This window comes from Pocillopora verrucosa, chromosome 1, assembly GCF_036669915.1.
Source record: "Pocillopora verrucosa isolate sample1 chromosome 1, ASM3666991v2, whole genome shotgun sequence".
Taxonomy (NCBI): Eukaryota; Metazoa; Cnidaria; class Anthozoa; order Scleractinia; family Pocilloporidae; genus Pocillopora; species Pocillopora verrucosa.
In genome coordinates, this window is record NC_089312.1 from 1,994,391 (window position 1) to 2,011,498 (window position 17,108).

General features: G+C 37.7%; 1 protein-coding gene and 1 long non-coding RNA gene across 6 annotated transcripts; one reads left to right on the top strand and one right to left on the bottom strand.

Moving 5' to 3' along the window:
* Positions 1 to 6,231: 6,231 nt before the first annotated feature.
* On the top strand, positions 6,232 to 8,428 carry LOC131781616 (uncharacterized). The gene is made up of 3 exons (XR_009339969.2): positions 6,232 to 6,522; positions 7,530 to 7,666; positions 8,198 to 8,428. It is a non-coding gene; the product is annotated as an uncharacterized lncRNA (long non-coding RNA).
* Positions 8,429 to 8,494: 66 nt separating this feature from the next.
* On the bottom strand, positions 8,495 to 17,108 carry LOC131781605 (trace amine-associated receptor 3-like). Of its 5 annotated transcripts, none has more exons than XM_066161814.1 (4): positions 17,026 to 17,056; positions 11,129 to 11,203; positions 10,967 to 11,046; positions 8,495 to 9,780 (listed from the first exon to the last, which is right to left on the bottom strand). In XM_066161814.1, exon 4 carries the CDS (start codon positions 9,644 to 9,646, stop codon positions 8,732 to 8,734), a length of 915 nt encoding a protein of 304 aa, XP_066017911.1. In that variant the 5' UTR covers positions 9,647 to 9,780; positions 10,967 to 11,046; positions 11,129 to 11,203; positions 17,026 to 17,056; the 3' UTR covers positions 8,495 to 8,731. The 5 variants fall into 5 exon arrangements, with proteins under 5 accessions (XP_066017911.1, XP_066017922.1, XP_066017918.1 ...); XM_066161825.1 differs by having other exon boundaries at positions 17,026 to 17,050; XM_066161821.1 differs by lacking the exon at positions 10,967 to 11,046 and having other exon boundaries at positions 17,026 to 17,057.

Sequence of the window (17,108 nt, forward strand, 5' to 3'; positions counted from 1 at the left end):
ATAGGAGTGATTTGGACTTGGTGAAATTTCGAGTTATTATTTCGTCTACTCGATGCAGTGACACATGCAAATGACAGTGCATTGTGATTAATAGCTCGCTCGACACATTTTTTATCATTTCGAGTAATTTCATTGCAAATCAGCCGTCATTACCAAAAGAGACAAGGCGCCAAACATTATAGAAAACATAAAAGATAACAACATTGGTTTTATCAACTCGCGTTTAAAATGCTATCCCCTTTAGATTGCTTGGCGCTCCTCCCAAAAATATAACTAAACACACGATAAGTCGATCGTTCGGTCTTGTTCAAAACAACGGAGCGAAAAGTTCATGGCCAATTTTTACACAATTTTTTGGCCGATGTACTTTCGGGAGCAAACACTTAACCTGAAGTGCTTTCTTTTTCTCAGTTGTCGCTCGATAGCTGCTCAACATCTTGCCATCAAAAACGTGTCACTTCTTAGTTAAGGAAACAATTGTTCGCTTCATCTCTTCAGTACAATTGACTAAACTCTTCAATTAATGGCAATTTAAAGCAAGGGTAGCCTTAATCCTGAAAACTTCGAGCGACCCATTACAAGGTTCCATGTCGCAAGAAAGCTGTCAGCTATATATCATTTATTTTACAATAAGCTATCGCGATACATAAATTTCAGTTGAGTCTAAGCCGTAGAAAAGTGACGACTTGCCTCGAGGGCTTGTTTTGACAAGCATTGTTGAAAACCTTTCAAGATATTAATATTTTAAAAGATGGTGATTTGTAAAGTGGTGAAACTTGGTAGCCCGTTCAGCTGCCTTACTCACGCAATCGGAGAAAGAAAGCGAGTCCAAGGGAGAAGAGAATTTCGAGGCTGAAGTAAGGTTCAGTTTGTTTATAGTCGCACTAAATTGGACAACAAAGGGTTGTATTCAAATTATTTAACATACACAGTCAAATTTCGTCAACATTCAAGCTTAAAATGGAAAGCAATTAACACTCCGCAGGCTTTATTGCGATCTTTTTGTTCGCGCTTTTGTCTCATGGACTATTGTTTAGAGCTTCTGAGCACCCCCGAGGCAAAACCATGGAATTTGCTACGAGCATGAGGTGGATCGAACTTTGTGTCATAACAAGGACGTATCGTCGCTAAGAGAAGAAAGAAAAACACATTAATTTAACTCTACGGGCTTTTCTTTTTTTAGATTTTTTACAGCACACAGCCTTTGAGGTTATGTTTACAGTACTCTTTCACGAGGTAATACCTTCAGTGAATATACGATTAAGATTCCATTAAGAGGGTTAGCAGAACAATGTCAAGGCAATTAGAAGCTTCGTCTCAGTGTTTCCTAGCCCTATTAGGTACCTAACGGCTCATCACGTAGTGTTTTAATGTGAGTCCTTTTTTAATATACAAGTTGCTCTTAATTTGACTCAAAGATGTCTCACTCAAATCATGGTATACAGTGTGTGGTGAAAAATAATTATTGCAAAAACGAACGACGATCGAAAACTGCTCAGGGAAGCTCGACACTTGCGGCAAAGAATTAAACGCAATTTTAGACTTGAATCCCACTATTGTCTGCGATACGCGGCCGTTTGAATTTTTATAGGCCTTAGTGGACTATGAATGAGAGATTTCAATGACATAACAGGATGCAGAAGCACTTTGCTAGCTCCTCCCATCGAGAACTAACCAAAAGCCAACATCGCTTCGGCTAAATTAATCGGCGGAGTGAATGGATAACGATAGATACGACAAAAGATCTAAAAGCGTTCAAAGGCAGCTTAAGTGCCATTCTTATGCTTAGAAGGCCTTTAACAAAAGCACTAAACTCGAGGTGCCTCGAGCAATGATACAAACAAACTTTTTAAACTACACGCTTTAACTTTGAACAGGAATAAATGGCGCGGCAATCTTAGTAAACAGAATAGGGTTGCACGAATGTTCACCTTAAGTATTCTGGCTTTGTGTTTTCAAGAAAGTTCAAATTGCTGTAAGTGATTTTGTCACCATGGGGGTTCATGGCATGTTTCACGTTTTCGAAAAAAAAGTTTCGGACCAGCGCTGGTTCGTAACTACCCAATGTCGTTTTGACAAAAAGGAAAAATATCTTTCCGGGCCATAGTTATCAGTTCTCAATGTAGTATTGACATTAAGTATGGAGAAATTCGAGTTTGGTCATCTTGGTGAACGCACATCCGTTTGGCTCTACATGTTTGTTTTGATCGATTTAACGGTCAATTGCTGCCGAAAAGTCAGATATTGCTTGATCGGTTTTATATTTCGTTGCCATCAACCGACGCTTCTAGATTTGACGTTCCGTAAAACAAAAAGCTTTTATCTTCTTTGATTACAATGATGCCAAATTATGTATATAATGTTCCACACTCTTTTATTTCAAGAGTGCGATATTCTAATATTGGACCTCTCTTGGAGCTCGTTTCACCACGATGCGAGGTGAGACATATGTGCCAAATTACATTGAAATTGTAGCCAACAAAGGAACAGATTTTGCTATCAGCACAGCTTTCATGGATTTCCTGAATACAACTTAACTTTGATTACTTGTGATGTGATTATTGATTAGATTCACAGAAGTTGTCTTCAAACAGGAAACTTGTTAATCTCTGCTTGAAATTAACAATTTTTTATTGTGAGATAGATCGAGTTTGTCACTTTGATTCTTGTAAATTGTAGCTGCAAACGTTCTCTGATAACCAGAGAGAAAGTTGAAAGTAAAATAATGGGAGATATCTTGGATTTGGGAGCTTGGATAATAACATTTCTTAGTCAGTAACAACCACATAGGTAATAACTCTCTCTGAAAACAGAATGATCAGAAGATATTTCGAATCCTGTGCAGGATCAAGTATATCCAGCTTTAGCAGCCAATCAGAGCGCGGCAAAACCTATCAACCATTAACGCCTTTTAGTTAGTTAATATACGGAAAAGGTATTGAAGATTTGGGTTTTAAGTTGATCTGATAACTTAAACTTCTCAGACTTTTGGTGGTTTCGCTTCTCAGACGAGACAGTTTGTAAAGTCATGAACTATCAAATCTATGAAAATCAAAGCTTCTTTGTAATAGTCGAACTTCCCTCGATAATTCCAGGTTGTGATAACAAAGAAGACTCGTGGTTTGGCAAACAAAAAAACGGAAGTGTAACATTTGGTTTTTTAAGGAGGAAAAAGGACAGTTTTTTTTGTTTTTTTTCGATGTTTGATATTCGCTTTTTAAAGAGAGTCTTTCTAGGATCCATACCAACCACTCGTTCTAGCATGGATCCTGGTCATGTCTTTTTTCTAACGCATAATAATTTGAATAGTCGTTATTTTCAAGCCACTTAAGGTTTAAATTTTTCTTGTTTACTTACTTTAACGACAGTGAACTGGATCACTACAATCTCTGATAAACACGAATAAATTTATCTAGTCGTCTTTTGCATTTCGAAGCCATTCACCGATATATCGATCAAATCTTGAGAGGGATTGGTTAGATAGAAAAAGAGAGAATTATTCCGACGGTTCGAAGGTAAAAAAACACAAATAAAAGCAGTTTGTTAAAAAATCGCATTTGCGGGGCGGTATTGATGTATTTCGTGTCCATCCACATACAAAACAATTCAATTTTTTTTTACTAAAAAATGTCACACGGTCGTATGTTTTAGACATGTTCTATATTGGAGTTGTATTTACATCTAAAATTTAGGAAGGTGAACGGTACAAAAGAAATAAGGAAATGGTAACATCGCCTGCTCAGACGTGTTGGCCTCGTTTGCGAAGTACTCAGGCAAAGCGGATCTCAGCGAACCTCTGTGAATGTGATGGGGGGGGGGGGGGAGGGGGGGGGGGGGGGGGGAAAGCAAAAACCACAACATTATCACAAGAGAATATCAACAGTTTACATCCTCTTGATTATCATCAAAAACAAACAAAATTAAAGGCAAAACAACGATTCAAAACAAAAGAAAAACAACAAATCAATAATAATAATTATAATAATAATAACCTCTCTAACCTCGGTTAAGAATATAAGCGAATAAAAAACCTGCCAAGTTTGACATCCTCATATCTCGTTTGCTCCTTGTTAAAGCCACTGTGAAAGGAAAAAATTTACAGCAACTGGCCTGTGTTAGTTTGCTTGTTTGTGCTGCCATGCTGTCACGCTGTCATGCTGTCACGCCGGATAAGCGCCTCTCGTTAATAACCTACTTTGATATACATACCTTGCAGAATACTTCCCCGTTGCTAGTGAGAGGTCCTTTCATTTCCCCACTTTTCTTTGTTTTTGTTTTTGTTTTTTTCTAGGAAAAGTTTTCCACAGTTTCAAGACTTAAGCATGCTGACAGATTGTGCACTGACGAATCCCCAAGAAAACACAGCTTGATGGGAGGCTTCAAAATCGTCGGGTATTGTTGCCTATAAACTCCGAAATCCTGGACAGGGGCCTTCTGGATAAAAAAAAAAATGTCATAAACCTGCCGGATAAAAAGGCATATCTGGCACTCTCTCGAGACGTTTCCCGAGGTTGTTGTCGTAGTCATGTTTCATCCCAAGGCTATCGCGGCCAGGTGTAAAGAGCTCTGGGTCGAGAATGAAGTATTTGTAACGCAGTGTTGTTTGCGTCAATCTCTTGTAAAATGATAATGATACTAACAACAAGGACAATAATAAAAGCAGCAGCAACAGCAGTACTTGCAAGTGAGACTGATAAATACAATCGAATCAGGCAACCAACTAGTATTTCAAGGAAAGTTATTGACAAAAATTTCGACCCATGGAGCGTGACCTAAAAGTTCCCGTTTCACGAGATGACAAAAAATCATTAAACAGTACATTATGTTTTCTCAGAGGAATTTCTGCCTCAGACTTGGTTGGGTGGTTAATTAGAACTGATTGATTACGCGGCTTTTTCGTAGTTTTGTGGGACGTTTTCGCACAGATGCCTTTTGACGAAAAGTACTAGAATGCTTCTGTTTTTGTTTCAAGTTGAAATAAGGTCGTTCTTTTAGTTACACCTTGAAAATGAATTCTAATCACTGTACTAAAACAGTTCCATTGAGAAAATGGCCACAAGGTCTTTAGAACTAATGAAACAGATGTAAACTTGTCACCCACGCGGGCGTTGGTAACCCAATCAAGCGCCACCTTTCATTCCCAGGAGTCCAGATGGTTAAAGCGATGTGCATAGCCTGTGATATTTTGGGCAAGTTAGATATGTTATCTACTGAGGGACGCCTTCGCTTTCACTCGTCTAGAATTACATAGTCTTTACTACGCTCTGTCAACCAATCGAGCACAGAAATCCCTAAACTGCTTAAAGGATTTTGTGAAGGGCGCGACTATTGTCCAACTGCCCACGATTTGAACATCATCATCCTTTAACATCCTTGTTCCTGTATTGTTTATTACCATCTCATGTTTTCTATCGCCTCATGCTTTTCGTCATTTTTTAGCTTACTATCGTCTCATATTTTCTACCTCATCAAGTTTTTCGTCGTTTTATTTTTTTTGTTGTTGAATCCAATTTGATGATAGTTCCACGGTACATGATACGAATTAAAATTTTGTGACGTTGTTCCTCTGAAGAATTGTGAAAAAATTTTCATACAAAACTTCTTCTAATTGAAAAAAAGGGGGAAAAACAGTGGACAGAAAAAGGGCAGAAGGAAAAAGTTAGTTACTGCTATTTTCAGTCCGCTAAGGAGTTTCTTAATTCTTTTCCCAGAGAAGGTCAGGAATTTATTTCTAAAGATAGAAACAACTGAACTACGTCCTTATTAAATTATGATTACTCCAAACCTTATCATGGCCTACACTTTCAAACATTTTTAGAATCTTAGTCGGACTTCGCCAGAATTCATGGCCAGCGAAGAAAATCCTTCAAGAAAGCAATAACTCATCGCTACTTTCAGTCCCTTAAAGGATTTGATTTCCCGGAGAAGGCCTAAGTCACGATTATGTTTTCAATTTTTTCATTTAATTATTTGCTTTTATCAGAAATAACTGAACTACGCCTTACCAAAATCATGATTACCCTTAGACGTGTTACGTGTATGCAATTTTACGCGTAGTCTAAATTATAACTGACCCCACCAAACCTCTTATCTTTGCTCGTTAGTCGTGTATCTGTTAATATCAACTTGCATCCACGTCAGCTGCTAACCAATCAACAACTCAGAAAAACGATACGCGAATTTTCTGACGTGTTGTCTGGAAATACGATCAGTTATCGCCATGTACTACTAGTTGACCTCAAAGTGTATAAATTGGGAAAGTAGCGTGACTACGGTGGAGTTTCTCTTCAAGTTTTCACCGATCACTGTGTCGCCAGGTCTTTATTCAGAGAAAACAGATCGCAGCTGCCGAAGAGTAATCTAACCAGCCTAACGTAGAAATGAAGTCTTGGTGGATTTTCATCTTTTCTCTGGGAATGCTAACTGTCCAAAATCTCTCAGTGGACGCTAGCCCAGTGTACATGAGAATGTTTCCTCGAGAGCGAGAGGAATACAAAAGAAGTTGGCTTGAAGAAAGGAGAAGTAAGTTTCAATCCGATTTTCTTCCGTTTGATGGTTGTTCCGAATAAAAATTTCACTTGTAAGGAGGTTTGAGCTGCAACAAAGCACTGTTGTTTTGACTCTCCTAACCAACATCAAACCGGCTTATCGCTCAATTCAACGGACCGTCCCATTCACAAAACAATTGCAAGCCAAAGGGCATTAGCAACTGATCTATTTTTCTTCCCTTAAGACCATAAAAGAGAAATGCTCGATTCGTTCATTTTAAATCTTGATTTACCATATTATGCGATCTCAGAAATATTCTAAGATTTTTTGTTTTGGTACGCGCTGAAATTGAGACGACAAACATTTCCGGTGTTTGAACCGATATGGCACGCAATTCTCTGAGAAAGAGAGCGAAACATTTATATTAACATCGACAGCTCTACGAAATCGCTGGCTCATTAATTTTGAAATCTCGGTCAGTAATAATTAATCGACCCACAACGCTCATACATACTCTCCCATGAAACAAATTTTTTAGATAATTTGATCTATCTTCGACGGGCATCAGAATGGCCTTATGAGGATTAGCTTACGACAGGCTTAAGTATGTCACAGTACACAATTGATAAACACACTGTCAAGTCGAGGTCGGTAGCTCAATGGACAGCTGTAATCTTTGAATGTAATTTCTTCTGATTGGTGTATTATTTAGTTTACAGCGAACACTAAACGCCATATGATATTATACAAGCGTGAAATCTGTCTGGAAAGCCAAAGTTCAATTTAAGATTTCCACTGCCTCGCCCCGTTTATCCAAATTTAATCCACCCGGTCTAAGCCTTGTTCAATTGGCCCAAGTGTGAAGAGACAAATCTTGGCTGACGGATGTTAAAGTTGGCTTACCATCGATCAACCGCGTGATTCAAGAAACCCACAGTGTTAGTAATAGTGCGGTCATATTTCATTAACTGCCCCTTAGCTTATTAACCCCGTGTAATAAAACTTCATTAAAATAAAGGGGCTTCGTTATCTTCCCGCAGACCTCTGCTATGATCTGAAACCCATTGAGTGCATTACGGAGGAGAGTCTATGCGATGAACTTGTCCACGCAAAATATGAGGACTTCCTCGCCTTCGCTCACTATAAGTGTCCCTCCACGTGCAGGGTGTGTTAAGAGGTAAAATAAAGACAAAATCTGAATGCGATCATTTAATAATTGTATTGATAATCCCATGTAAATGGGGTTATAATCTATACCAGGTTGCTCCCCCACCCCTCCCCTCCCTCCCTCCTTTCCTTCCTAGCATGTTATCACGTTTCCCTAGCTGTTTGATGGTGATCCATCTACGCTCCTGGGTAAAGGGTTCCACTGTCATGCCCAAAACCCCAACCATACCTCATCAGTAGGTCGTAGATTGGGAATTGTACAAAAGGATGTGACATTTCATAGGGGTAATTAACTATGGTCGTTTCAAGCCGTGACATTATAGCCACTTCCGATATGGATTGCAACGTTTTGAGCAGATATTGCTGGTTTTCTTCTTGTTATTACCCGACAAGATACGCTTGAACAATTTAGTATGAACAATTTAGCTTGTTGATGGGTAGTTAGAGGCCAGCGAATAGGTGGTTATTCGTTTACTTAAATGAAATGGATGCTAATTAGTACACTTATCTGTCTATTAATCCCTCTGCATTTATTTTTCAGACCATGTACTTGAAAACGGCAAGATATAATGTTTACATGTAAAGTTACATGTTCTTCTCAAAACCTTTGACCAGCTGTCGAGATACATATTCATATTTCAATGTCAGTTATTAATTTGTTTATTACGTATTGCTGTTCTAGTCCTTTATCAACAGATTTAGCTACTTTTCCTTTTGGTCAATGTTTCTCGTATTATACTACAATTGTCAATAAAAATTCTTTTAGTCTACACTAGTTGTAAAGAAGAGTTCAGAGCTGCTCTGCGATAAAGGTTTAATAATAAAATTTTGTGAGGATATTCTAACCTTTTTAAGGCCAGGTAATTTTTTTAAATCTCCCTCAATTCCCATATTTCCAAATTTTATTCTAAAAATGTAATACTCAACACATTAAATGTCCCGTAATACTTGAGTATTTGCCTCGGCGAGATTTTCCAACAACTGCTACATGTCAAGACGGGTGGCATCCTTATGAAGAAACTTAACACTGTATTATTCAGAATCAGTGTCTTGCAGATTATCGTTGTCTCAAGTCTTAAAAGCAAAACCACCGTCTGATCTTGTCCTTTACTATTCGCCTTACTGCGCTTATCTTCCAGCAGTAAAGAAACGGGTTTAGTGTTGAGTTTAAGAACACGATGGTGCCTGTAAGATCCCGAGCTAAGTCAATGGATGGTGCTCGTAATGCAGTGACAGAAATTATGACTTGGACAATTCCGAAAGGGAGATAACAGGCAAGGAATGTCATTTGCACCCACATTGCAGTGGACAATGTTTTTCTGTATCGCGCAATGTTTAGGGAAGCTGGTGCTCCGGTGGCCTCTTGTTGAACATTTACTTGTCTGCCATGATGGCGTAGCACACGATAAATTTTCGTGTAACAGAAAGTTGACGTTGCTGTGCATGATAGTAGTAGTATGCTGCCGCTGACTGCAGCAATCAAGAGCCTGAAAATAAACATTCCTGCAATTGCTGCTCCAATGAGCCAAAATATGAAAATCATTACTTTTATTCGCCTTAAAGAAAGAAATTGTCTGTACCGAATCCCCAGTAGCAAAGCAAGCAGCCTTTCCACGCTAATTGCAGTCAGTGTTAACAACGATACTCCACCAAACAACACACTGGTTGCCTTACCTATGATGGTAAGGTAAAGGCAGCTGCCAGATTTCTCTGGCACAAGCAAAAAGACAACTATTAAAGGCTGTGTAACGAGTCCTACCGCCAGATCTGTGCTTGCAAGGTATCGGAAGAGAAGTTTAGATGGTGGACGTAGAGGCGTGGACACATTCTGAAGTGCGATAATAATTAGAACGTTACCCAGAATGGCCGTTACTGATAACGGAATATTCAATGTGGCGATCAATATTTTCAGATGAAATCCATAAAGACGCTCGACGCATAACGAATTGTAGCTTGTCGTGCTGTTTCCAGCCACTTCTGAACTCGTCATTTTTGAAAGCTAGACCTAAAAAATATGTGGATTTTTTTCTCTTATCAATTTGATATCGACCTTTAGTCTGGTCTTATCGTCATTGCCTGTCTGTCCTTCCATGATTCTGAATCTTGCAGCAGTTCCACATGAACCTATTTTAATGAAGGAAAACATAATTAACGAAGGTGGCTCAAAGCAAAGAATTAAATCCGATTGGTTGAGGAAGTGGCGCTAGTTTTCTAGACCAATCACAGAGCGAAAAAGGGACCAGAAAACACCTGAACATCGCCGGATTGCTTTAGCCACTCAGTGATGATTGCTATCATGGAATACAAATAAAATAAAAGAATACCTTTTTTATTTGGTCAAAATTGGTAATTCAAAGAAATCCTGTCAACGTTAATTATTTTCCTTAAAAAAATTCATTTATGAAATGCATAAAATTATTAATTACGGGCAGAATCATAACATATTTTTTAGTAGGAAGCCAGGTAACGAAAAGAGGAAATACGGTGTATAGAACTCGACAAACTATACTGATCTATCTCTCTCTTTCTCTCTCTCTCTCTCTCTCTCTCTCTCTCTCTCTCTCTCTCTCTCTCTCTCTCTCTCTCTCTCCCCCATTGCTGTAGTTTTTATTGTTGTTTTCTTTTTATCACGATTTATTGCAGCATCCTGGTCTAAAGATACTTCTTTTGTATCGATTTCTTTTTAGCTTTCCTCTTTCTTTCTATTTTTTTTATAATTTATTTTACGCTATAGGAGACACTGTCAGATGCAATGAAGATTCTCTATTGTTCACTCGATGTCAAAGGTACTTCCTTTGTCAGTCGAGTTTCGACAGAATTTAGATTTTTATTTACTTTGCACACAAAAAATTTATTGCGTGCATTTTATGAATATCAATATTATAACTATAAAAAATTTTATAAATCTCCTTTGTCACTTTTTGTGCGTTTCTTCATGTAAAAACATAAATAGCTAAGTTCGGTATGGAACAATCTTACTATAGGAAACTTTTTTTAATTGGAATGAACATAAAAAACTTTCTATTCATCGAGGGAATGAGTCACGTTTAAATCATTCAAATATTTACATATATATAGGTATAGCCAAGCGAGAAAGCGGAGGTCCATCCTTCGCACATGTATACGTGATCAATAAAATTTTAACTTGTCTGACAGGTGACCATAAAAACCTTTTCCACTAATCACTTTAAAACCTGATTTAAGTTATGTTGTACATACTTTTTAAGATCTATACTAGGAATGGTATAAGGTTATTAATTTCAAAGTAACCACGCTTTAAGATTAACGTAGACTTTACTTTAGATCTCACCTGCCCTTCTCAATGGGGATGAACTTGGGTGATTTAAAAAAAAAGCTCTTTGTGCCACAGAGGAAGGATTTATAGCAAATCTAAAAACCAAGGAAACACTGAAATGACCAACGCACTTTCACCTGTCGATTCCGATTTTGGGATCACAATCAGAAACCGTACCTTGAAGATCTACTCAGTAATCTTGATCGCTTTTGAGTTGAGTTAGACTGTATGCAGCTACCCAAATAGAAAATCCTGCAGAATATTAACAGAAGTCTCTGTTTGAATTCAGCATGCTAACCTCATTGTTACAGAGCCTGAAAAACATCTTTTACAAAGTACTCCCTGTCCATCAACAGACCATTATTTGAACTTTCACTAATTATAAATACAGACTTGACAGCATTGTACTTATATGATTATGACTACTGATCTTCGTGACATTTTCTCGTATTTTTCCATTTGTGAATGACATATCAAATGATCCTCCCACAATTTAAGTCCAGGAGAGAAAATAATGTCCCATTATTTTCTTTTGCGGTCCACCAATATTTATCATAATTTCCTGATGGTATGAGCAATGAAAAGCAAAATGATGGAAGTCGAGCGAGTTTAAAATCTTGATCTAAAAAGTGCCTTTCTTTTCATTAAAGCTTTCGATGACAGACTGCAGAACTTGGACATTTTCGAGCTCATGAAAGGCGGCGATGTAGGTTTATGATTACTCTCAAGAAATGGTAAATGACAGTTTGCCAAATTTTGTTTGAATTTGTATTCGTAATGCTGGAGTCAGTTTTTAAATATCATGTTTGTAGACAAAAAAGACATCGTAAAATTAAACGTGTTACTTTCCATGCAGAGCTAGTATTTTAAACTTTTTACTTACTGAAACAGACATTTCCCTTCATAGAATTAATGCAATAGAAAAAGATGTTTTTTTCGTCTTGTCACGAGCGTGGGACGAAAGAAAAAAATTAGTGTAATGCTCTTAGAAAAAAATCAATGGTAAGCTAAGATGAAAACTCGGAGATAAAGCACGAGAAAAATTCTTTTATGGTATCGATCAGTACTGAGTGATTCAGCTCGAGGAAAAATGATTTCTCATTAGTATATTGACTCGTCAAGCCACGAGCAAGTGGAAATCAATAGAAAACATCCACTATCTATTTGTAATCACAATAAATTTATTGACATTTTACAGATGATTGAAATGATAAATATTCGAGACATTCTCTCAAATTTTCCTGCAAATTCTCTTAATGACGTACTGTAGTATTTGTATACGTTACTCGGGAACCAATATTTCTAGCTTTTACTGGCAAGGCATGCAAAAGAAAAATTGTAAAACGAACTGATAAAATGTGTTCAAAATATTTAATTCTCATTTTCATTTTTCACCGTGCTGGACTGAAGGAAATATTTTTAAAGACAAACTCATCTACCTAAAGAATAAAAATTGTAACTCAATTTTCTTTGTTTCTTGCGTTTGAACTGTGGGCGACTTTGAAGATTTGGAATACTTCATGCCCCTCCATATTGCAAGTGTACGAAGGGTTTGACTTACGCTGCACGGATCAATAAACCTCTATTAATTTACAGGTGAGAATCGTTTTGGGGATGATGCTTTTTTTTGATTGGTTTGTAAAATTAAAGATATGAATACACGTACAGGAAATCCATACATTTATACCAATATATTTAAGAGCGTCTTTATCATGTAACCAAGACCTCATATACATGTTGAATTTAAAAAATCACAATGAATAGAAACTAGAAAATACCCCAGAAGGCGCCAGTTACAAAGATTTAAGTTATAAAACAGAGACAATTTCCTTAAATCTTGATGTATCCTTCTCCTCAAATCTTCCTGACTTTTAGCACATCTTCTGCACCCAAAGATATTCGCCCTGTCTCAGTGTATGTAGAAAACAAAGTCTGAAAATCAACCTGTCGCACTATTCTATTAATGACCGTAGTTGCTGTAAGCTTTCTAGTTTATAGAGTCTATAGTTATATAACTTTTTTTGCTTTTCAGGTGTGTTTTCACTTCTTTTCTGGTTTCCCCAGTTACTCTGGTAAGGAATTGGAGACAGACTTTGACTCTAAAGTAAAGGTTTCCGTCCCTTTTTGCTGACATCATCAGCAATCATTTTTTGTGAGGGATTGTAGATTAGGCATAAACCAGTTCAATAGCAGGACACAACCTCAATTTCTTATATTTTTCCAGCGCATAATCGAATAACAAACGTCAGCAAGCTTTTTGATTGCAAGTGCTGTACAGATCAGACTTTCTACTGTACGCCAAGCGACAGTTACAAGTCATTACAAGATTTCCCTCTTCTCCCTTATTAAATACTACCTTCTGATGTAAGAATAACGCTATAAAAGTCAGCTTTTTAATATTTATTCAACGCACACATTGTGAAAGTTTTACTCACCCTTCCAGACAGCGCAGCAAAGGGAACCTTGAGAGTCGTCTCGCTGTGGTGTTTTAAACTTCCTTAAGCTGTATAGATGTGAACAGAGCACAATATTGTGGTTTTGCGGTAAATCTAAATCCGGCAACGCATTTTGTTTGTATTGTCGAAGATCCGGTTTTCAGGGAAGCCGAATCATAAGTTTTGTTGTGGTTTCTTGTTAAATGAACTAAATTCAGTTTATTTCAAAAGCAAAAGTTCAATGAATTGTTAAAAAGGGATTGAAAACGAAGTTTGCGAATTTGTAGGCACTCGAAATCAACTCCGCTATGACAGAGAAATATACTATATACTCGAAGTGTAAGCAGAAATCTATCAAACCTGAAAGATCAACGGAAAACGACATTTTACAAAATACATCCATGCTATTCACTTATTAACAGAGTGGACGGGCCAGACGGGAAAATATTTGGCTCGAGGTCATGAAGTAAGGACCACGCATCGCGAGATCCATGCGTCATTACCGAGATTCAAATACTTTTTCGTTGGGTCCGACCTAACTCATTCAATAAGCATGTTTTATTTATTTCTTTCATCGTTTAGCTCACGTCTCACGAGGCTGTGGAACTATTGTCAGCACTGCACACACCATCGCCCACGGCCCTCATACGCCTTTTGGTATGGAGCCCATACATGCCATTAAAAAATTCAAGCATGTAACGTGGCCATGTTTGTTAGGAGAGTAAATAATGCATGGATACGAAACAAATGAATGAGTTGCTAGTAATTGGATCCTCGTGTTTGCGCACACGGGGCGAAATGTGTGGCGAAAGGTTGTTCCGACGTTCGACTGAAAAAACGATTTTAGGGAGAGATTATCGCTTTTTCGCCATATATTGGTTTGGGTAATGCTGATAAAATGAAATCGAAAGTTTTTTTTTTTAAAAACCATGAAATATGTGGTAAAATTTACCGATTAATTCGTCTTGTCTCGTAATGGTCTCGAAATTTAGAAAAAACTAATTATAAATCGCCAAGAAATAAATCAAATAAGCCTTTTCAGTTTTTTGGGCGGGTGTTAAGTCTACTAGCTTTTTTCGTTGCTGTTTAATACAAAAGAGCGCTACTAAAGCTACCTCGAAGCAGCTTTAGATACAAATGGCGTGCTTTAGCATTTAATATTATGGTAGTACATTTATGTGATAAAACACTGTTTCTTTTTTGCGATCAATGAGAACGAATCAGCGTTGATAATCAGTTAAAACTGAACCCTTTTTTCTGTGACGATGAGTGATAAAAATTGGTCTCTTAGGGAGCGATGTGTAAGTGATGATATATCCATAGTTTCTACTGGAGTTCCCGTGATTTTGCTTTTCCTGACCTAATCCTCCAAGGAGTTCGAGAAGAAAAGTTGCCGCTCAAAGACTTTTGGATTTTTCTCAAACAAACTACCAGTTGCACAAGGGATTTCCTCATGTTTTTTTTCATTATTTCAACCGTTCAGAGAGCAACAGCTCGGTAAAAACAATTCCCATCCCCGCTGACAACGACTTCTCTCCTTTAAGGAGGTATATTTTCAAACGTCTTAGTTTGAACGGTTCCCTTCCTTGTTCGGTATTGATGGGATGAAATTCGAAGTTTTAATGAGTTTTAAACACAGAAAGTTAGTGAAGTATTGAGTCTTCAATCAGCCCACCTTGGCTTTATGACAGAACATCTGCTTGACTATGAAATTATTGCAAGCATTCAATAAAGGTTCGAACTAAAAACAAGCAAACTTCTCGAAGCGCAGGAAGATGTTTGACATTTGATTAGTTGAGAAGGTAATGCAAACTTTTTCGACCAATCATAGAGTGTACTTTATTAAAAGCTGCGCAACCCATGTTTACTTTTCATTTCAAATTAAAATACTCCTTTTCGGTGGGAAATCACCGATTCCTTTAGATTTCAGTGCTTTTATCAAAGACTTAACAAAAAAACGCCCTGATTGTTTCCTTCACCGCTTGTCTTACCTCATTAACTTTCCAGTAGTAAAGAAAAGGATTCACAGCCGAGTTGAAGAGGACCATTGCTATGGTTATATCCCAAATAAAGTCTAAGAATGGCGTGGTTGCTTTTTTAAAAGCATATACTGCTTGAACTATTGCATGTGGTACATAACAAGCCACCACTGTTATTTGAACCCATACTAATCCCGAAACTATCTTTTTGTATCGAGCAAAGTTGAAAGCCTGGTCTTGATGAACTTGCTCTCGCAGATGTATTTGAATTTGATGTTGGCGAATTTTCACGTAGATCTTCACGAAACAGTACGTCGAGACGGCCACACAGACAAGCTCAGTTGTAGAAAGGGTGATGTGAATGAGGAATGAGTTGTAAATGAAGGTCGTTGTAATTACAGAGCTAAGAAGCCATAACAAGACCAGGGTAACCTGTACTCGTCTCTTAGTCACTTTCTGTCGGTATCGAAGTCCCAATAACAGAGCTAAAAGTCTGTCTACACTTATTGATGTCAATGTTAACATCGATACTTCCCCGAGCAATGCTGCGAGGCAATAAAAAATGGTTCTCAGACTTTCGCACTTCCTTAAGTGCCCTTGAGACATTAAATAGGTAATAAAAAGCGGCCCTGCAAGTAGGCCAACTCCAAGATCAGTACTAGCAAGGCATCGAAAGAGAAGTTTTGACGGAGGATGAAGAGAATACACCCTTTTTAGCGCAACAACTATTAAAATGTTACCTGCAAAAGCAGTGATAGAAATCATGATAACTAATGCAATGATGAAAGTTTTTTGTTGCAATCCATAAAGGCGAATTGCGCAGGAGACGTCCTGATTACTCGTTTGGTTTCCATTTGAAGTTGAGTTGACAGCCATTCCTCTTTGTCGCCTTCGAACTCAGTGACGGTCTTTAGTACCGCTTCATTTGTTATTGTCTGTGTAAACACAAGCTTCTCCACTCGAATTCAATTTTGTCTCAGTTTGGGAGCCACCATTATAACTTCAAAGCTCGGTTCAGCACCAAATACTAATGTTCCGGCCACTATGAGTTTCCATAAATGTACCTGAAATCAATATTCAAATCGTCTCTGGTTATCTAAATTTAACGAGTTAATTGCAAGACGAGCAACCACTTCGCATGTCTTAAGTTCCAATAAAGATTATTGAAGCAATAATGTATTCTCCAAAGACACTCTACAAAAACCACTTCTCCACTGCGTCTAAGTTAACCGGTTTTCGTATAGCTTTACAACTGGTGCTACGTGGTTTCATAATATTCATAAAATTAATTATCTCAGATAGATGTTATGATAACAACGGGTGGGTTTGAGAAAATAACGTGACGAAAATTCTATTTTACAACGGCGGTGTGGTATTTCAAACAACCGTTCGCTAACAAGTGTTCGACCTACGTAACTTGCTTGCCAGGAGATCACTAATATGCTTGAGTAAAAAATAATGGTAAAGTATCAGAATGGCTAAGGCAGCGGCGGCATAGTGAAAATAATTTGTTTGTTTGAATTCTTGTTGTTTTTCCTCAAAGCTTCTTAACATACATAACTGATTGATTCTCCGTTCTAATACCTCAGCGATACTTTCTTTTAAGGATCCTATTCTTCACACCACTGAATTTCGAGAGAGAATTTTGCCTTAGACTCACCTTTTCGTGATAATGTGTCTCATCATTTTTACCAGCCTACACACAATAGCTGCGTGTCAATCGCCAAGAAGACTCTGAAAGCC

Coding starts and splice junctions, on each gene's coding strand:
- LOC131781605 (XM_066161821.1), bottom strand. CDS start 9,646: ATGACGAGTTCAGAAGTGGCTGGAAACAGCACGACAAGCTACAATTCG.